The sequence below is a fragment of the Giraffa tippelskirchi genome, chromosome 3, assembly GCF_054371585.1.
Source record: "Giraffa tippelskirchi isolate mGirTip1 chromosome 3, T2T-mGirTip1v1.2.pri, whole genome shotgun sequence".
Taxonomy (NCBI): domain Eukaryota; kingdom Metazoa; phylum Chordata; class Mammalia; order Artiodactyla; family Giraffidae; genus Giraffa; species Giraffa tippelskirchi.
In genome coordinates this window covers 13,434,309-13,456,383 of record NC_137277.1, presented here as the reverse complement: position 1 = coordinate 13,456,383, position 22,075 = coordinate 13,434,309, and the positions used below count along the sequence as shown (strand labels likewise).

At 46.4% G+C, this 22,075-nt stretch overlaps 1 protein-coding gene across 5 annotated transcripts in view; it reads right to left on the bottom strand.

Moving 5' to 3' along the window:
- Nucleotides 1–22,075, bottom strand: part of ITGB3 (integrin subunit beta 3) — a 62,026-nt gene that overhangs the window by 17,210 nt on the left and 22,741 nt on the right. Inside the window, exons 3-10 of one of the 5 annotated variants that reach the window (XM_081576624.1) lie at nucleotides 14,287–14,482; nucleotides 12,626–12,878; nucleotides 10,520–10,682; nucleotides 9,725–9,886; nucleotides 7,306–7,401; nucleotides 6,805–6,894; nucleotides 5,959–6,093; nucleotides 3,961–4,390 (exon numbers count right to left, since the gene is read on the bottom strand). In XM_081576624.1, coding sequence (XP_081432750.1) covers nucleotides 3,961–4,390; nucleotides 5,959–6,093; nucleotides 6,805–6,894; nucleotides 7,306–7,401; nucleotides 9,725–9,886; nucleotides 10,520–10,682; nucleotides 12,626–12,878; nucleotides 14,287–14,482 — 1,525 coding nt within the window. Of the gene's footprint in view, nucleotides 1–3,960; nucleotides 4,391–5,958; nucleotides 6,094–6,804; nucleotides 6,895–7,305; nucleotides 7,402–9,724; nucleotides 9,887–10,519; nucleotides 10,683–12,625; nucleotides 12,926–13,807; nucleotides 14,023–14,286; nucleotides 14,483–22,075 lie in introns of those variants that run through there. The other 4 variants (XM_081576625.1, XM_081576627.1, XM_081576628.1 and 1 more) reach the window with 4 other exon arrangements.

The window sequence follows — 22,075 nt, the reverse complement described above, 5'->3', positions numbered from 1 at the left end:
GGCTGACTCCAAGGCTCCGGCAGGGTCAAGTTTTAAAAGGAAACCACAATGTGGTAATGTCACAGGACTGGCATCCCTCCAGCAAAAGGGGTTCACAGGAAAGTCAGGGGAGGAGGGTGGGAAATGAAGAGAAAACCTGAGAAAGAGGAGGGAGGTAGAGAAGAAGGTGGCCCAGGGGGTGTCGGGGAGGGGAAGGAGAGGGAGGAGCAGGGGTCTCAGGTCAGAGGTCAGGCAGCCACTCCCCCATACAGTTTGACCTTCTTGGCTGACACAGCACTCCACTGCCCTCCTCTATGGGCCAGCCCTTCCTCTGACTTCCCACATCCTCCATGAAGCCCTCCAGGGCTCCCCTGTCCACAGTGAGTCTCTCTATAACACTCACTGAGTACATTTCACTTCTGGGATCTGGCAGGTTCTGCCTCGTGCTGTGAATTCTCCTTGGGTAAGTTTACGACAAAACTGTCTTATTCATGCTTCTCTCTCTCTTTTTCTTTTCTTGGCTGTGCCAGGTCATAGTTGCAGCATGAAGACTCTTAGTTGTGGCATGCGGAATCTAGTTCCCTGACCAGGGATCGAACCTGGGCTGCCCTGCATTGGGAGTTTGGAGTCTTAACAACTGAACCACCAAGGAAGTCCCTTATTCATGCCTCTCTATCCCACAACACTATGGCACACAGCACAGAATCTGGCTCCCATGGGCGCCTGATCAGTGTTCATGTGAGAGAGTCAATTCCTAGGCAGGCTGATAAGAAGTCCGGGGGTCCCCAAGGAGAGACGGGTCTGGAATTCTCAAGGAGGAGGAAAGGACAAACATTTTTTCCCTCTACATTCTTTAGGATTACATAACAATAATGTATCCTGCTTGAGGACAGTTTCTGGAAAAAAAACCTTGATGTGACAGGGAAGAATCCTTTGAGGACAAGGATGCACGCCCTGATGTTTGAGGGGTGCTGATACCATACAACCACAAAGACCATGCCTCCAGTGGGGAGGAGAGGATAGCCAGGGGCTGGGACCATGGCCAAGTCATTGAGCTCCCGACCCCCTGCTTAAGCAAAGAACAGACCATGCCAGCAGCTCTGGGCAGGGAAGGATAAGGATGAGCTGGGCTATAAGCCCCACCAGGTCAGGAAACACACATGACCCCTGTGCACCCATATGGACCGAGGGCCTGGCACAGAGCAGGTGTTCAACAAGCATGTGTCCCTGGAAGATGTGATGATGGCACCAGAGGGTCCAGACCTGAGGCCAGCAGACACCCCAACACCCTGGCAGGAAGGGAGAGGGAGGCCTCAGCGCTGCAGTGGCTGCTTGGGCTTCCCTTGTGTGATGGGCTGGAGCTCACTGGGGACGAGCTGTTCCTGTGTGGCTGAGAGGAAGGAATCAGGGCTGCTGACCTGGGGCCTTTGTTCTGTGGCTTCAGTGGGGCGGGCAGCCAAAGGAAACACACTCTGGCTGGGATCCCTCCCACATGCCCCAGATCAGACCAGGAACAATCAGCCCATAGAGTAGCAGCGGGCCTCCCTCCCACCCTGGTGCTGTCATGGTCTATGTGTAAGCCTCTCCTAGGGAGAACTTTCTTTCCCTCAGTTCCAACCTTCTCCTCATGTGTCTCCCACGTCAAACTTAACCATTCCTTTTGGTGCCTTGAATATGACGTGTGTGTGTGTGTGCTTAGTCGCTCAGTTGTGTCCGACTGTTTGCAACCCCATGGTCTGTAGCCCACTAGGCTCCTCTGTCCATGGGATTCTCCAGGCAAGAATACTGGAGTGTGTTGCCATGCCCTTCTCCAGGGGATCTTCCCAACCCAGGGATTGAACCCAGGGCTCCCGCCTTGCAGGTGGATTCTTTACTGTCTGAGCCACCGGGGAAGCCCTGAATATGACATAAATACTATTAAATATTAGAAAGCAGCAGTCCCCAATCTTTTTGGCACCAGGGATGGGTTTCACAGAAGACAATTTTTCCATGGACTGGGGTAGGGGGGGACGGCTTGAGGATGATTCAAGCGCATTCCACTTATTCTGCCCTTTATTTCTATTATTATTCCATCAGCTCCACCTCAGATTATCAGGCATTAGATCCCGTATGTTGGGAACCCGTGTGAGAAGGAACTGAAACTCCTGCCTCACTCCTGAATTCAAATTGCTGTGTGTCTGTGTGACCATGCATATCTGATCTCTCTTTCCCCTAATCTCTCTATATCATTTTTTTGTTATAGAAGATATTTAATTTGATCAGTCTCAAATGCTATAAAATATTACAGCATTTTGAAGATTTTAACATTCTAGGAACAGTATTCCTTTTCTCTGATATCATTTTTCTCTAATCTCTCTCTCAAATTTTGTTGACTTGAGTAAACAATGTTGTAGGTAATACATAGAAGCCATTTTTGTATTACTTGGGTATGCTTTAGAATGACGCACATTTACCTTTCTCATCGAGCTTTCCTAAAGGCCAATGTTAAAGTGAACACCTGGGTAAATTAGCTCCACTGGTTAAAACCCCAGTGCAACTGAAGCCAATCTGGGTCATAGGTGTGACCACCCCAGAAGCCAATGATAATCTCTGTCCGATTGGCCACACAATACAACAGCAAACTGGTCCCAACCAATGTGCAGATATCTTCAGTCTATCTCTCACAATGGGGATTAAGCCACAGTGACTAAAGCCCAGCAAAAATGTAGCCCTAGTGCCCAGGAACAACTCAGACTGCCTAACTGCCTCTGGGAGTGTTGTCAGTGTGTCTGCTGATAAGGATCATGTTAACTTGGTTGGACGACTTCTAGCTGGGGAAGTACCCCAGGAGTGGGCTTTGGGGTAAGGAGAAACCAGCTTGAGATTATCATGGGCCTCAAGATTTTACTGAATTTTGTAATGAGGTAGACAACCATTCAGTATCCTGCAGGTAGGAGGATTCAAACTCATAACCCCCAGCCTGCAGTCTGGGACTCTCTGTGGCAGCACCCCCAAAAAACACCTGTGCTGTGCAATAGGGTGGCAACTACCCACACATGGCTCCTGAGGAGCACAGAAACTAATTGTTTTTATTTAATTTGATTTAAACTTTGTACTTAACCTTTAATTAAACTTGATTCATTTAAATTTAAATAGCCACCATTTTGGACAGTAGATATCTAGAGTACAAAAAGTAATAATATACCAATAGTGATAATAAAATAGTACCAACACTTAACAAGAGCTTACTATTTTTCAGTCACTCTCCTAAGTGTACTGGCTCATTAAATGTGCTCCAATATGTTGCAAAGACACTACTGTTTTCCACATATTAAGTGATGAAAAAATAAATTCATGTAAAATAATCATTATTAACTTCACTACATATTCTGACTGTGTAGTTTCCAAATCTATATATACTAAAATTTTAATTGTCATTAGTCAGTGGTTTTTTTTTTTTTAAGTAAAAAAAGGGTTGGAGGACTTTCCTGGTTATCCAGTGGTTAAGACTCCACCCTTCCAATGTGGGGGAGGGGGCAAGTTTCGACCCCTAGTCAAGGAACTAAAAACGAAGTTACCTCATGGTGTGGCCAAAAAAAAAAAACTTCTTTAATTTAAAAAAGGGGTTGATTCATATCCTCAAAAAGATTAGAAACCAGTGACTTAAAATGTGAGCAGAAGGGCAGATGAGAGAAAAGAAAAAAACTATCTTCACTTTCAATTTTCCCCACTCTTTCCCACCCTCTTTTAAGAGAGAAGCCCCCTGAAAGCAGACACTCATTTCCTTCCTTGTGTCACTCGAGAAAGGACAGAGGGAGCTGAGGGGAGTTAAAGAGAACCTCGCTTCTGTTTCCTGCCCTTGGGGTGGAACACCATCGGCTCCCTCTGCCCCTGAGCCACCCTGTACCCACCTCAAGCCCTAGCCCGCATCCATTTCCAGAGGCTGCAGATGCGCGAATGTGTGTGGGCGCCAGGATGCAAGGCATGTGCAGTTCTACTCACCGGAGCACATCTCCCCTTTGTAGCGGACACAGGAGAAGTCATCACACTCGCAGTACTTGCCCGTGATCTTGCCAAAGTCACTGCTGTGGCAGACGCACTGGCCACAGAGACACTCGCCCCGCTGGCTGCAGATGGGTTGGCCCTCCCGGGGGCTGCACTCGTCCTGCTGCGAGGGGCGGTAGTCCTCTTCTGAGCACTCGCACTGGGACCCCAGCCAGCCAGGCCCACAGCGGCACACCCCACACTCAAAAGTCCCATTGCCATTGTTGCAGCGGTGGCTATAAGGCTCAGCCTCGGCCTGGCAGGCACAGTCACAGTCGAAAGTGACCTGCACAGTGAGGCTGTCTTTGAAGCCCACAGGCTTGATGGTGAAGGACTTCTCCTTCTTCTGGGGGCAGCCACGCACTTTGGCCTCAATGCTGAAGCTCACCTGGACAGAAAGTAAGATCGTGTTCAGACACAGGGGACCCAGTTGACACTCCAGCCCTGGAGGGGAAGAAGCTGTTCCCTGCCTTGCCCAGGAATACTCAAACTGGGTGTCCTGTCCCCTGCAAGCCAAAGTTCCTCAGCTTTGCCACTACCAGGGTCTGCAAAGCCAAAGCAAGAGCCTGGGGACAGTTGTGCCATTGTGACCTGCTGGCTGGGTGTAGACATGGCTTACCATCATGAGATAGCTTTTTAAAAAAAATAAAATAAACCAGTTCAAGCAGAGCAGAACCTATGATCTTATAAACACTCTGCCTTGGCTAACTAAGCTAGCTGATTACATAATATCAAGGTACACAAAGCACTCTTTTGTGGCATTGTATGGTAACCCTGGGGCTTCTCCGGTGGCTCAGTGGTGAAGAATCTGCCTGCCAATACAGGAGATGCAAGAGACATGGGTTCAATCCCTGGGTGGAGAAGATCCCCTGGAGAAGGAAATGGCAACCCACTTCAGTATTCTTGCCTGGGAAATCCCATGGACAGAGGAGTCTGGCGGGCTACAGTCAGTGGGGTCACAAAAGAGTCAGACATGACAGCGACTAAACAACAAGAATGGTAACCCTCACCCTAACCCATACAGTGTCACAGAGTGGCCAACCACAGGCTCAAGGTCTACTGTTCAATTTCTTTATAGTTTTTTTTTTTTTTCAGTCCCGCCTTGCAGCATGTAAGATCTTAATTCCCCAACCAGGGATCAAAACTGTGCGCCCTGCAGTGGAAGCACAGAGTGGTAACCACTAGACCACCAGGGAGGTCCCTGTTCAATTTCCATATAACATTTCATCACTTGTGCAATCAAACATGTTTCAGGCCAATATTTCTTACTAGGGTGTGTGCACACGTGCCTAGAATATAGACAGAAAGAAGGATGGATGGATGGAGATAGACATATAGACATTAAATGATACAGACATGGATGACATAACTATAGATAAGCCCCTCTTCTCTTTCCACCCCTTTCACCATCCCTCTCCCCTAAGGCAGAAGCCGAGGAGAACCAACCACTAGGGAAGGAAAGCCGCAGAGGGACTAAGGAGGCAAAATGAACATTTGCATTCTGAAATTCCATGATGGTGGGTATTTTTGCCTATTCTGTTTGCTGCCAGATCTTCAGCAGCTAGGACAATGCCTGGCACAAATAAATATTTGTGCCAATAAATATTTACAGATGACATTTCCATTTTACGTTGTGAAGCAAAGACAGGCATTACCTTAGGGGAGGGTAGAGACCGGTAAGGGGCTGAAGGCAAGAAATATTATCATTTGCAATCAACTGTGCATAAACGGTCACCTAAATGCAAGTTTTTAAAAATCCTGACAGGGAAGTTACTTAACGGAGAAAGTTTAGGCAACAGAAGCCTCGGAGGCAAAGGCTGGCATCTCTGTTACCTCTGACTTGTAAGGACGTTCAGGAAGAAAGTACAGGGAAGGAAGGGGTGGGCGCCCACAGAGGTTCCGGGGCATAGGCCAAGGTGAGAACCGCAGCATCAGCCCCTGCCTAGCCCACCTCACCGTGTCCCCAATCTTGAGTCCGACACAAGACTTCAGGCCTGGGATGACTTCGTTGTTGAGACATGTGGCGTTGAAGGATAAGGACAACTCCTCGGGGAGGTCACGCACTTCCAGCTCTACTTTAGAGCGGATTTTCTGAGAAAGAAAGGACAAAAGAAGGCAAGAAAATGGGCTGAGAGGACATAAGTATGGGCCAATTACATCCCAAGCAAAAGCCACCAGGTGGTCCTGGACTCACCTGCCCTGCTAAATGCTGAGGTCCACCTGCCAGCTGCCACAGTATCCCTAGGAGCCTGTATCCTACTAACCTTCCAGCCCAAGACCTGCTCTCACTCTTTCTCCACTTGTGTCTAGGTGAGTCTGGGTGAAATCTAAACCAGCTGTGCCCTCCTGCAGGCCTCAAGGACTTGCAAGAAATGAGTGCTGATATTGGTCGCCTTGGGTAGTACCACTTTCTACCTCATTTTTCATCAGCCTCACATTCCCCATAATTCAGCTCCCTCTTTCCTCTGTTGTTGGAGCCCAGCTCTCCCTCAGTCTGTACCCACTCCCAGTTTCAGAGCCCTGCTTCTTAACATCATCCCCATTGTCTCTTTCCATTTCACCTTCTCTAAGCAATTCCCCTGTTGTTCCTATGGCTCCCTCCATGCCCTCCTGAGCCATTTCTGTTGCAGAAGGCTGCATTCCTCCCAGTGCTGCCTATCACGTAGCCTCTGCAAGAACAAGAAGAAGGCAGTCAAGGCTGCATGGTGGACTAGCTGCCAGGACTCCCAAATCTGAGGCCTCCCAGGTAATGCCAAGTGCAGTGAACTCTTAGCAGGTCCATTCCCAGTGTAAGAGGCTTACCCCATAAGCATCCACAATGAGCTGGAGAACATTGCTGGAATCAGTAGACAGAACCCCCACTGTGGTCCCTGGGATTAGCTCACTATAGTTCTAGAAAAGAAGACAAAGATGTCTAAGGATGACTGATAAAGGTGGTGGTCTCCAAAAGCCCTCCCCAAATAGATGGAGGGTCTTGAAATGAACATTGAGAGAGGGATGGGATATTTTACTTATCACTGCCAGGAATATATCTAGCAGTTTTTCAGCCCTGAGAAAAATTACAGAGAACCTCTCACACCCCTCTTCCCACTAAATTACTCCCCTCCACCACTGCAAACATCAACATACCCATCCTGCTACGTTCAAGGTTGGAGGAGAGAGGTTCACCAAAAGTAATCATTAGCTCCCAGGTCTTTCCTGATTGGGGACCCTGGCCAAACGTAGTCTGGGTTGGTTCCCTGAGCTAGGTCCACCCATCACAGGCCCCACTCCCACTCCAGGAAGCCCCAAAGGTATAATTACCTGGTAGAGATTGACTACACTTTCAGTCACTGCAAAGATCAAATTGATGTTTTTCTGGGATAGCTTCTCAGTCATCAGCCCCAAGGAGGGATAATCCTGTAAAAAGGGAGGATGTGGAGATTAGTTGAGAAGTAAGAAGTCTATTCACATACCTCCCTGGATTCTAAACCTTAGGACTTGGTTGATTTGGGCCATGGCCCAGACAGTGGTGGGGCTTTAACTTTTTCACCCCATGACAATGAGAGGCAAACACAAACTCAGATGTGAACTCCAGGGACAGGAGAAGAGATACAGGCTTGTAGTATCAAAACTAAACACCTCTTTCTTCCTACTCAGATTTGAAGCAGCCACACCAAGGAGCAGCTTCCTGGACCAGGGACTGCCAGGCCTCGTCGTTTCGAAGCTTACTCCTGTTTTGTGGCTCCTGAAAAATGTCTTGGCTTGGTGCTCACAGTACTCTGCCATGTGATCTCAACCTTCCTTTCCAGTCATCATGCAATCTCTCTCCCCCTTTCACTCACCACTGATCTGGCCCCCTGTCTTTCTCCCACCTGAAGTGGACTTCTTTTTGTTAATCTTCTTCCTTCCTTAGGATCCAGCTCAGGTCTCACCTTCTCCAGGAGGCCTTCCTTGACTACCCCAGTTCATGATAAGCTTTCTTCTTTTGAATACCTAAAGCCTTTATCAACTGTTTCACCTAGTTAGCATTAATCATGCATCTTCTGTTGTTGATACCATATCTTCTTGACTAAAGCAAACACTCTTTAAGAGGAGAACATTATATAGTCTTGTTAACATTCTCCAACCCTGGTGAGGGCATGCTAGTGTGTGTGTGTTCAGTCACTTCAGTTGTGTCTAATTCTTTGCTACCCCATGGACCATAGCCCGCCAGGCTCCTCCATCCATGGAATTCTCCAGGCAAGAATACTGGAGTGGGTTGCCATACTCTCCTCCAAGGGATCTTCCCAATCCAGGGATCGAACCCACGTCTCCTGCGTCTCCTGCATTGCAGGCGGGTTCTTTACTGCTGAGACACTGGGGAAGCCCCAAGGCCCTGCATAGACTAGGTGTCAGTCATTATAGACTCACCCATTGCTTGGTAGTGCTCAACCTGCATATGGCTGATACCAAAAACTCAAGCCAAAAGGCAGTGCTGACGAATTATGAACATGTCTCTGGAATCCTAGACCTTTCAGGGAGCTCATGAGATCATGAAACTCAGGTTCCTGCCTTTACACAGGTGTACATTTAAGCCACCTAGATGGGGTAGTTGCTATATTGTCTTTAAGAAATGAAGAGTTCACATCTCCCCCTAGATACTCAGAGTATCAGTATTCTGCAGGTCTGTACATTTTCTTTATGGTTACTGCAATTTCTCCTGTTTCCATGTAAACTCCTTTCCTTTGTTTTACCTTCTGTGGACATAGACAACAATTTCTAAGAAGTCTTCTCATACAGAGTAGTGGTTACCAGAGGGGAAGGGATGGAGGAGGATGAAATGGGTAAAGAGGATCAACTGTACGGTGACAGATGGAAACTAAATTTGGGGTGGTGAGCATGGTGTAGTATGGTGAGTATACTCATGGTGAGTATGCAGAAGTAGAAAGATACTGATCTACACCATGAAACATATAATGTTACAAACCAACATTACCTCAAAAAAAATAATAATTTTTTAAAAAGTCTTCTTGGGACTTCCCTGGTGGTTCAGTGGCTAAGACTCCAGGCTCTCCATGCAGGGGGCCCAGGTTCAAACCCTGGTCAGGGAACTAAGATCTCACATGTTGCAACTAAGAGTTCATATGCCGCAATGAAAATCGAAGATCCTAAGTGCTGCAACTAAGACCCAATGCAGTCAAATAAACAAATAAAATATCTTTAAGGGTTTTCCATACTAAAAAATAATAATAAATTTTTTTTAGTTTTTAACTTTAAAAAGTCTTCTCATGTATCAGCTAAACCATCCTTTAGCCCTTGTATTCCAGCTAAATGACTCTGAGCCCTTTATCCTTTCCTCACAGGACTGGCTCACCATGGTTGGCCAGTCTTTGTCTCTTTTTCCTCTGTCTTCGTCCAGTAACCACAGAGAGCATGGTGCTCCAAGAAGGGGCTAATTTGTACACAATGATAGGATGGCCCTGCTTTCCAGCTGAACATGTAAAAGTCTTCTGGGTCCATTCTGGATGCCATGATGCTGCAGCTGGTGCTGGAGGCAGTGGGGGTAGCAGTAACACTGACCCCAGCCAGGACCATCTTTAATGGTTGTGCAGGTTGTACCCTGGATGAAGACAGGCTGCAAAGAGCCCTGCATCTTGCCCAGAGGAAGGCCTGTCATTTTCATATTCACACAAAGACTGTCTGAGTTAGGGCAGTCCTGGCCATAGTGAATAGGAACCATAGGTGGAAAAAAGAATCTCACCATGGTGGTGGAAGCAGAATAATGGTTGTCACTGCCCACATGACACTGCCCATCATTGGGCTGGACGATGCCTGCCAGCCTTCCATCCAGAGCTATATGGGTCTTGGCATCAGTGGTAAACACCAGCAAGTGGGAGGCATCATTCCTCCAGCCAATCTTCTCCTGTTTAAATTTAAAAAAAAAGGTGAAAGACAGCAACTTTAGCTATGTCAGTGGTACAAAGCAAAGACCCAAGGAGTTCCCAATCTGAAGGGCTAGACATGGGCTGGAGAATGGCCTCAGTCCCAGTCCTTGGAACACAAGCTGGAGCTTTCCAACTCAGCGGTTTCTGTTCTCTTAGAAAAACAGTCTCAGAGCTCGTTAGCTCAAGCAACTGAAAGACACCTACTTCATCTCCAAATAGAACTTCTTCAATGAGAATCACACGGCCCATCCAGAAACCCACCTGCATCTGCAGATCTGGGCTGGGCTAGAAGAAATCTTGCCTGAACATCTGCCCACTTTGCTGAGGTTAAGTGAACCCAGCCTGGACTCAGATACACTTCCAGAGAAGGTGGGGAGATGCTCTCCCCAGTAAGCATCTGGGGCCCCTAAGGTTCAAAAAATTATCAGCTCTGGCCAGGGGGCAAGTGTAAGCAGAGGTTGTTTATCAGCAGCAACGTGTTGCTCATACTGTACAAAGCTCTGCTTAGTTCCTATCTTGTATTTCACCCAGAAATCCCCACCGTTGAGCCACTTCCTCCCCATTTTGATCTGCACCAACCACACCTGGCACTCCACAGCCTCCAAACTCACATCACAGACGGTAGCCTGCATGATGGCATCAAAACCACCCTCTGGGGCATCTCGGTTCCGTGACACACTCTGCTTCTTCACCTCCTCATTGAAGCGGGACACCTGGTCAGTTAGTGTCAGCACATGTTTGTAGCCAAACATGGGCAAACAGGTAGCCTTCATACTGGGGAGGGAAGGAGATGATTTAAACAGACATCTGACAGAAAAGATTGCAGGGAGGGGGACTTCCCTGGCAGTCCAATGCTTCCAATAAACGAAATGCAGGTTCGATCCCTGGTCAGGGAACTAAGGGGTCCCACATGCCATGCAGTGTAGCCAGGGATAGGGGTAGAGAAAAGACTGCCTGAGGAGTGGGAGGGAAAACAAGGAGAGAGATGTGGAAAGTGTTATGCCCAGTCCAGTTCTATGCAGCTAGAATTATCCAGAGAGTTTAGACTCTAAACCCTTCAAATTATCTAAGCATCACATTGAACTAACCTTCACCTAGCTCAGAGGATAACAGAGTGAACTGTGGAACCAGACTGCCTTGATTCAAATCCCAGTTCCTTGACTTACTAGTCATGGAACCCTAGGCAAGCTTCTCTATACCTAACCTATAAAACAAATGGGGACATGATAGCTAGTAAGGGTTGTTGTGAAGCCTTGTTGTTCAGTTGCTCAGTTGTGTCCAACTCTTTGCAACCCCATGGACTGCAGCACACCAGGCTTCCCGGTCCACCACCAACTCTCAGAGCTTGCTCAAACTCATATCCATTGACTCAGTGATGCCATCCAACCATCAAATCCCCTGTTGTCCCCTTCTCCTTCTGCCTTCAATCTTTCCCAGAATCACAGTCTTTTCCAATGAGTCAGTTCTTCGCATCATGTGGCCAAAGTATTGGAGCTTCAGCATCAGTCCTTCCAATGAATATTCAGGACTGATTTCCTTTAGGATTGACTGGTTTGATCTCCTTGCTGTCCAAAGGACTCTCAAGAGTCTTCTCCAACACCACAGTTTGAAAGCATCAATTCTTTGGCACTCAGCCTTCTTCATGGACCAACTCTCACATCCATACATGACTACTGGAAAAACCATAGCTTTGATCATACAGACTTTTTTGACTAGACGGACCTTTGTTGGCCAAGTAATGTCTCTGCTTTTTAATACACTGTCTGGGTTTGTCATAGCTTTTCTTCCAAGGAGCAAGCAGTTTTTAGTTGTGAGGTTTAAGTGAGTTAACATGGGGAAGGTTCTCAGATCAGAGTGAGGCTCTGGTTGCTATTGCTAACACCTTATACTCAACACTTTTCTAAAGTAACATTAACATAACAATAAGTAAAAGTTCATCAATAACTTTATGTCTCTGAACTCTCAATAAATTGATAGATCTGTGTCAAACAGGAGCATTTCTGTCCCCAGTCCATTGGTTTATTTCTTTAACTCATGGTTGACATCCTTACTGGGTAAACTTACAACCCACATAACTCTCAAATCTAAAAAGTAAAGCCGTACCCTGTCAGACTTGATAACCATCATTTTAAATTATAATTCATGAATTTGCATAGTCTCTCCACCAATTAAATAAATAAACCATTCAGTTGTAAACCAAAGTCTCAAAGTAGGGACACATCAATTTATGCTAGATTGTTCAATAAATATCATTTCCACTCTTTTATATTCCTCTAGGACTTAATTCCTTGCATTTTAACTCTGTAGGACCCATCTTCTAGATAAGGAGGACAACAACAATGGAATCAATCATTCTGAAATCATAACTCCTCTATTTATTTATCCATAAGGTTCTCTCTCTATGTGTGGTCTCATTTCTCTTTATTCTCTCTTGTCTACTATTTATTTGTGACCTAGATCAGGAAGCTAATGAATTTCCTTTCTAGGTCTCCAAACAGCTTTGTTTATTATTAACAATTTTGGTTTATTATTAACTCTTAACACAGTAAGTGGCTTGGCCCACTTGCCAGACAGGGAGACCTTGGTAAAGAGAAGAAACAATTTGGCCAGAAGGCAGCGAACAAAGCCAACCTGGAGGTAGAAATAAGAAGCAGGACTTGGGCATATCTGGGGCAATAGGAAGAGATACTATCCTGGCTTCTACAGGAGAGACTTACTCATAGCAAGGGTTTCTGATGGCCTCTGGTGGCGAGATATACATGTATGGTGACACAGGCTTGTCCACAAAGGCCCCGAAGCCAATCCGCAGGTTACTGGTGAGCTTACGCATCTGGGAGGCCAGCTTGGTACCCAGGTTCTGGATGTTCCGCAGGTCATCCTTCATGGAGTAAGACAAGTCCATTAAGTAGTAGATGTCCACAGGGTAATCTTCCACCTGCCGAACTTGGACGGAGAAAATCTTCGAATCATCTGTAAGGCAGAAGGTCATTAAGTCTTCTCCTCTTCTTCCTCTAAGACTTAAGCAGATTTGGACATATTTGCTGGGCTGGGCTGTGCTTAGTCGCTCAGTCGTGTCCAACTCTTTGCCACCCCGTGGACTGTAGCCTGCCAGGATCCTCTGCCCATGAGATTCTCCAGGCAAGAATACTGGAGTGGGTTGCTGTGTCCTCTTCCAGGGGATCTTCCCAACCCAGAAATCAAACCCAGGTCTCCCACAGGCAGATTCTTTACCATCTAAGCCACCAGGGAAGCCCATGAATACTGGAGTGGGTAGCCTATCCCTTCTCCAGGGGATCTTCCTGACCCAGGAATTGAACTGGAGTCTCCTGCATTGCAGGTGGATTCTTTACTAGCTGAGCTATCAGGGAAGCCCTTGGACATATTTAGAATGAAGCAATTTTTTTTCTTTTTTTTTGCTGTGCCATGTGGCTTATGGGATCTTAGTTCCCTCACCAGGGACTGAACCCAGGCCACCACAGTAAAAGTGACAAGTCCTAACCACTGGACCACCAGGGAATTCCCTGAAGTAACTTCTTGAGCAAACCAAACTTGAAAGCCCTGGTTCCTCTTCCTCTCCCCCTTGCAATTCTATTACTCTTTCAATCTCTTAACTCTCCTATTTTTAACCTCTTCTTTTCCATTCTAAAAGTCTTCACTGTCTCTAAATCCCCATTTGTCTAATCCCTGGGTCCCAAGGGTTTACCACCCAGGATCACAGAAGTGTTGGCAGTTACTACACTCCGGACTCTGTAAAGGGAGGAACTATGTTCCACTCTTCTCTGAATCGCACAGTACCCAATACATGGCTTGCACATAAAACGTTCTTTCTTAAATTCTTGATTTAATTGGAAAGTCAACATCAGTGCTTCGAAAAGCCTGTCTCTTAGCCTAATCCTTACCCCATCTGAAGGTCTTCTGCCCCTATTTTCTCTGCCCCTATACGTGGCCCTGCCTCAATCTCACATGGAAACGAGGCTTATAAACTGCTTCCTCATCTCATATATCATTTGAGCCCCAAGAGAAAGCTATATACTGGGTAAAACAGGCATTGGGGAAAAGAAGAAACAGACATTTTTATGGCAATCCACTCCAGTACTCTTGCCTGGAAAATCCCATGGACACAGGAGCCTGGTGGGCTACATGGGGTCATAAAGAGTGGGACATGACCTAGCGACTAAACATCACAATGTTAGCAGGGTTAAATAACTTTCCCAAGGTCAAATAGCTAATCTATGGAAAAGTCAAGATTCAAACTCCCATCTTCGGATTCCAGGTCCCCAAGCCTTCCATTTTCTTCCATTTTCCTGGTCGCACCTCCCCCCACATCCTTCTCTTCCCACCACAATTTCCTCGTGAGCCACATCCACAGGCTCCCTACCTGGCCGTAGGCGGAGGGCAATCCTCTGGGGACTGACTTGGGTAATCTGGGAGCTGTCTCCAGTGCCCTTGTCACTGAGGGGCCTGGCCTCCAGGATTGTGGCCTCACTGATCGGGAACTCAATGGACTCCGGGGCGCAGTTATCCTTCAGCAGGTTCTCCTTCAGGTTACAGCGGGGTGAGCCTGGAGGCAGTAACTGTAAGACAGAGGCCCAGGGGCAAGTCCTGTGATCAGACCAGTGGCTCTCTGCTTCCTGCAGCCTCTGCCACATCCCAACTGCCTAGAGCTTACCCAACACTTTGGAGCTAAACCAACATCAATGAACGTGTGTGGTCCTTCCTAAGACAGTACCTAGGCCTGTTGTACAGAATGGGGAAATTGAGGCATCAGAAAGGTTAGGTGAGTGTCTGTTCTTGGATTGGCAGGTAAGAAGAGGGGCAATACAATAAGATGCCTATTGGGCAGTTTTTCAAACTGTAAAATGCAACCTACCTGTGGGTTGGAAAAATCAACACAGTAGGTTTCAATCACCCATTAATTAAGTAAAATGCAACATAATAGAAAGGCTTCCCAGGTGGCTCAGTGATAAAGAATCTGCCTGCAATACAGGAGTTTAATTACTAGGTCAGGAAGATCCTCTGGAGAATGAAACAGTGACCCACTCCAGCATTCCTGCTGGGAAATCCCATGGATAGAGGAGCCTGGTGGGCTACAGTCCATTGTGTCCCAAAAGAGTCAGAAACAACTTAGCAACTAAACAACAACAACAAAATAACAAAATAAAAAGTATCAAAGTATATAAGTAGTAAAAGTAAATATTATTTTGTGAAAGGTTTATATATTGGGAAGTGGGGTATAAATTGTATAATAAATATGGTATACATACACTGTGGAATATTACTCAGACATAAAAAGAAACAAAACTGGGTTATTTGTAGGGATATGGATGGACCTAGAGCCTGTCATACAGAGTGAAGTAAGAGAAAAACAAATATCATATATCAATGCGTATATGTAGAATCTAGAAAAATGGTACAGATGAACCAATTTCCAGGGCAGGAATAGAGATGCAAACATAGAAAACAGACATGTGGACACAGTTGGGGAAGCAGAGGGTGGGACAAATTGGGAGAGTAGGATTGACATATACACTACCATGTGTAAAACAGATAGCTAGTGGGAACCCATAAAGCACAGGAAGCTCAACCCAGTGCTTTTTAATGAGGGATGGGTGGGAGGGAGGCCAAGAGAGAAGGGAGATATGTATATATATAACTGATTCACTTCGTTGTACAGCAAAAACTAACACAACATTGTAAAGTAATTATACGCCAATAAAAAAGAAAGAAAGGAAGATGATGTACTTCTTTCTGTAAGTCAGGGTCAAAACAGTTTGGGAGCCACCGTGTTAAGACACTGCTGGGGTGTGAGACCCACGAGAGCAGGGATTATGTGTATCTCCTTTCTCCTCTATTCCCAGCACCCAATCTGAGGCTGGCCACCATGGTGATAGGGGAGGATACAGGGAGAGAACAGAGAGGAGCAGCTAAGAGCACAGATTGGCTGAGACCACAGCTCAGCATTGCCTCTTACTAGCTAGTTACTAGGGCAAGTGACCTAAACTCTCCAGGCCTTGCTTCATCATATAGAACATGAAAATAATAACAGCCCCACCTTCACAAGCATGTTCTACAGGACAACAATATAAGGCAGTACCTGTAAAACACAGGGTACGGCGCCTGCCATAGGGTAAGTGCTCGACAAATGTTAGCTATTATTGTAAGAGGTTCTATAAATAGTTCCTGGATAAATTAATTGTGAATAAACTTCACAAGCTTGGGCAAATCCCATGATGTCAGGCCACTAACCAGAGCCTCTTCTATCACTTCCAGCTTCCTCCCCCACGCTGGCCAAAGGGCAGGCTGAGCACCCTTCCAAACACCCTGGCACGTGTCCCACCACCCTCTGGAGCTCCGTGTGTTTCCACCCAAGCACTGAACAGGGGGACACGCTGTGTTGGAAAAGACACTAGAAATCAGTAAACGGGTTCGATCCTAGGTCTGCCACTAACCAGCCATGTGACCTCAGATAAGTCATTTCACTCCACTGAGCCTCAGTTTCCTCTCCCATTCACCCTTGTCAGAGGGCTTAGATGACAAGATGCTTTCAGTCCCTTCCTCCTCTGACATTCAGCAAACTTAGCCAGCACTGTGTGGACACAAGCCCATGAGGGCTTCTTGCCAGCCTTGTGAGGGGACTGCCTGGAAAGCTAGAAAACCTCTCCTGAGACCTATTTCACAACATCTAGGCCTGCAGTCCAACAATCCCCCACACCCCCAGCCACCCCCTCTCACAACCCCTTTCAGAAGGCAGCTGAATAACCCACACCGACATCCCAGAATAACTCGTGTTAACATTACAGAGTGTGTACTGCATGTCATTAACCTCTTAAAATGAGCGAAACCTGATCTCTTTCACACGGAACCACGACACCACCGAGCTCACCCTCAGCCTCCACCTCTAGGGCTGAGGCCCTTGTCCCGTGGCTGTCCGGGGCTGGGTGCGCACTCGTGAGAGGAGGGACGTCCTCTGAGCCAGGCCATGGCCTCTGCAGAAGAAACAGTGGCCTTGCTTCTCGACGGTCTTCACTGTGTGTTTCAAAGTGACAACCACACAACACAAACTCTTTGACCTGTAACTTTCGTGGTGGCGCAGACAGTAAAGGATCTGCCAGCAGTGTGGGAGACCTGGGTTCGATCCCTGGGTCCGGAAGATCCCCTGGAGAAGGAAATGGCGACCCACTCCAGTATTCTTGCCTAGAGAATCCCATGGACAGCGAGGCTACAGTCCATGGGGTCACAAAGAGTCAGACACGACTGACTAACACACACACACACATACTGCATGTCAGGCACTGTAAGAAGCATTGTACGTGGAATATCGCAGTCCTTCTGATTACAGTTCTATAATGCTGGAACTACTGCTTTTTTACAAATTACAAACCTGAGGCTTGGAGGTTTCACAAATGAGGAACCCAATCTTAACAAGTAAGAAATCAAAGGTTTGGAGAAATTAGGTAATTTGCCCACAGTTGCAGAGCTCAGAAGGGGCAGACATGAGATGCTGACTAGGTGGCCTGACTGTGATTAACCTGATAAAATAGTAAATTGTGTTACATTCCATGTAGACTGGGACTCAAGGCAGAGAATCAGGACTATGGAAGAGAGTGTCCTGGGAAGAGCCACACTTGAGAATGCCCCCAGTAGGGAACAGAATGCTAGATGGGGATACGGGAGGTGTGGGATGGATAGGTAACATCCTGTCTTCCTGGTCCCTCAGGGGACTGGAAGCCATATTTCCAGGAGAGAGACTGAACCACAAAGAGCTATCCATACTCAGAAAATTCTGAATCTGTAGCCTAAAACCTCTCCTGATGCTTGAAGTCCTTCTCCCTCTCCTGCCTGAGGAGGCCTTACAAATAGCTCTGAAAAGAAGAGAAGCGAAAAGCAAAGGAGAAAAGGAAAGATATACCCATTTGAATGCAGAGTTCCAAAGAACAGCAAGGAGAGATAAGAAAGCCTTCCTCGGCGATCAGTGCAAAGAAATAGAGGAAAACAACAGATTGGGAAAGACTAGAGATCTCTTCAAGAACATTAGAGATACCAACGGAACATTTCATGCAAAGATGGGCTCGATAAAGGACAGAAATGGTAGGGACCTAACAGAAGCAGAAGATATTAAGAAGAGGTGGCAAGAATACACAGAAGAACTGTACAAAAAACATCTTCATGACTCAGATAATCACGATGGTGTGATCACTCACTAGAGCCAGACATCCTGGAATGTGAAGTCAAGTGGGCCTTAGGAAGCATCACTACAAACAAAGCTAGTGGAGGTGATGGAATGCCAGTTGAGCTATTTCAAATCCTGAAAGATGACGCTGTGAAAAGGCTGTACTCAATATGTCAGCAAATTTGGAAAACTCAGCAGTGGCCACAGGACTGGAAAAGGTCAGTTTTCATTCCAGTCCCAAAGAAAGGCAATGCCAAAGAATGCTCAAACTACCGCACAATTGCACTCATCTCACACGCTAGTAAAGTAATGCTCAAAATTCTCCAAGCCAGGCTTCAGCAATACATGAACCATGAACTGCCAGATATTCAAGCTGGTTTTAGAAAAGGCAGAGGAACCAGAGATCAAATTGCCAACATTCACTGGATCATCAAAAAAGCAAGAGAGTTCCAGAAAAACATCTATTTCTGCTTTATTGACTATGCCAAAGCCTTTGACTGTGTGGATCACAATAAACTATGGAAAATTCTGAAAGAGGTGGGAATACCAGACCATCTGACCTGTCTCTTGAGAAATCTGTATGCAGGTCAGGAAGTAACAGTTAGAACTGGACATGGAACAACAGACTGGTTCCAAATAGGAAAAGGAGTACGTCAAGGCTGTATATTGTCACCCTGCTTATTTAACTTATATGCAGAGTACATCATGAGAAATGCTGGGCTGGAAGAAGCACAAGCTGTAATCAAGATTGCCAGGAGACAATGTTCATCGCAGCACTGTTGATAATAGCCAGGACATGGAAGCAACCTAGATGTCCATCAGCAGACGAATGGATAAGGAAGCTGTGGTACATATACACAATGGAATACTGCTCAGCCATTAAAAAGAATACATATGAATCAGTTCTATTGAGATGGATGAAACTGGAGCCCATTATACAGAGTGAAGTAAGCCAGGAAAAAAAAACACCAATACAGTATACTAATGCATATATATGGAATTTGAAAGATGCTAACCATCTTTCAAATTCCATATATATGCATTAGTATACTATAACAATAACCCTATATGCGAGACAGAAAAAGAGACACAGATGCATAGAACAGTCTTATGGACTCTGTGGGAGAAGGTAAGGGTGGGGTGATCTGAGAAAGTAGCATTGAAACATGTATATTATCATATGTGAAACAGAATGCCAGTCCAGGTTCAATGCATGAGGCAAGTGCTCAGGGCTGGTGTAATGGGATGACCCAGAGGGATGGGATGGGAAGGGAGGTGGGAGGGGTGTTCAGGATGGGGAACACATGTAAACCCATGGCTGATTCATGTCAATGTATGGCAAAAACCACTACAATATTGTAAAGTAATTAGCCTCCAACTAAAATAAATAAATTAATTTAAAAAAAAAAGATTGACGAAAAAAATATCAACAACCTCAGATATGCAGATGACACCACCCTTATGGCAGAAAGTAAAGAAGAACTAAAGAGCCTCCTGATGAAAGTGAAAGAGGAGAGTGAAAAAGTTGGCTTAAAGCTCAACATTCAGAAAACTAAGATCATGGCATCCGGTCCCATCACTTCATGGCAAATAGATGGGGAAACAGTGGCTGACTTTATTTTTTTGGGCTCCAAAATCACTGTAGATGGTGATTGCAGCCATGAAATTAAAAGATGCTTATTCCTTGGAAAGAAAGTTATGACCAACCTAGATAGCATATTAAAAAGCAGAGACATTATTTTGTCAACAAAGGTCTGTCTAGTCAAGGCTATGGTTTTTCCAGTAGTCATGTATGGATGTGAGAGTTGGGCTATAAAGAAAGCTGAGCACAGAAGAATTGATGCTTTTGAACTGTGGTGTTGGAGAAGACTCTTGAGAGTCCCTTGGACTGCAAGGAGATCCAACCAGTCCATCCTAAAGGAGATCAGTCCTGGGTGTTCATTGGAAGGATTGAAGTTGAAGCTGAAACTCCAATACTTTGGCCACCTGATGCGAAGAGTTGACTCATTGGAAAAGACCCTGATGCTGGGAAAGATTGAGAGCAGGAGGAGAAGGGGTTGGCAGAGGATGAGACGGTTGGATGGCATCACGGACTCAATGGACATGAGTTTAGGTAAACTCCGGGAGTTGGTGACGGACAGGGAGGCCTGGCGTGCTGCAGTTCATTGGGTCACAAAGAGTCGGACATGACTGAGCGAATGAACTGAACCGAACTCTCCTGCCCAGCCCTCCTCTGATAGGCAGAAGGGCTTCCCCACATGGATGGGACCATGAACACCAACAGTGCTACAGACTGAATGTCTGCACTCCCCCAGAATTCATACACCAAACCCTTACCACCAATGTGATGGTATTAGGAGGTGGGGAGCTTGGGAGGTGATAGATCATGATGGGGAGCCCTCATGAAAGGTATTGTGCCCTTATAAAAGAGGCCCAAGAGTGCTCCCTGGAGGACTTCCCAGGCGGTCCAGTGGTTAAGACTCCACCTTCCAAAGCAGGGGGGTGTAGGTTTGATCCCTGGTCGGGAAACTAAGATCCCACAAGCTGTGAGGTGTGGCCAAAAATTAAAGGGAAAAAAAAAAGAGTTCCCTGTCGCCTTTTGCCATTTGAGGACATAGTGAGGAGATGCTGAATTTGCTGATACCTCACTCAATCTTAGACTTTCTAGCCTCCAGAATAGGCAGAAATAAATGTTGATTGTGAAGCCACCGTGGCTATGGCATTTTTGTTACAGCAGCCTGAAGAGACTAAGGCAAACGGCACAGGCACCAACCTGGCCCAGGCAAAACACGGAGAGAGCTTCCAGAAGCCAGCAGCGTCGTTCTTACTCTCTCAGTTTCACGGGTCCGCGGTAGAGAAACGGCATCAGCAACGGGAAACGGCGCATGAGACTTAACCTTCCTGGTTCAAAAGATCCTCACAGGACATCACTGCTCTTCCAAGTCTCAGACAGATGAAAATCCTGCCCCACTCCCCTAGCTCAGCCGGGAACAGAACGGCAGAGAGGAGAACTCACGAGCATTTAGTGTTTTTGTGTTCAAACCCATGGCTGATTCATGTCAATGTATGGCAAAAACCACTACAATATTGTAAAGTAATTAGCCCCCAACTAAAATAAATAAATTTATTAAAAAAAAAAAAAATTCTTCCTGCTCCTGCCCGTCTCTCCCAACCCTTCTCCCTCAGGACGCAGTAAGCAGTCTCTTTCTTGCTCACAAAACTCCCTACTGTACCTCTGATTCCAGCTGCCCACAAAGCCCCAGGCAGAAAACCTTCCAAAAAAGGCAATGACTGGATGGACCAAGATGCCCTGTTGCTGATCCTTTCCAGGACTAAGACAGATGCTGAAAGAGACAGGGGGAAGGGAGAGCCCAGGAAACAATGAGAACAGTAAGGCTGTCGAGTACCTTCAAGCTGCATCACAAAGGGAGAGAATGTTTTGCAGGGGGTTTCCTGATCCCCATTTTCTAACGAGGCAGTGTTTAGTAGAAGAAAGTTTGAAGTATTAAGCCTTGCTGACAGTGCTTATGGTTTGTTATGAATTTCCTTAGAAATCTAAACACTAAGAAACAAAAACCGTCTCCTCCTCTCCCTCCGTGGTTGCTGACATCAGAGGTCAGGAACCTAACAGGCCTGCTCCTTGGCCACACTCTCCCTGAGAGCTTGCTGTCCCAGAAGCACACCAAGGCACTGACCTCAACACACTTGGGCTCCATTCCCTGTCCTAATAACCCAGGCTGAGCAGGTAGAAGGAATGAGTGCAGGTGACTCAGAAAGCTGGAAGGAAGCGGAGAGGAGTGGTCAAGTTCCAGTTCCTAGTGAAGCCAGATGTTACACAAAAAGGGCAAAAATAACCCAGACCCAGGGACAGGGTTGGAGCACAGAGGTGGGAGGCTCCAGCCCACGTTCTGTGTGAGCTGAATTCCCACCCTCTCCTGGGAGAATGACACATGCTGTTAGTCCCATTCTCCATTAATCCCATTTTAGAAACTGGAGA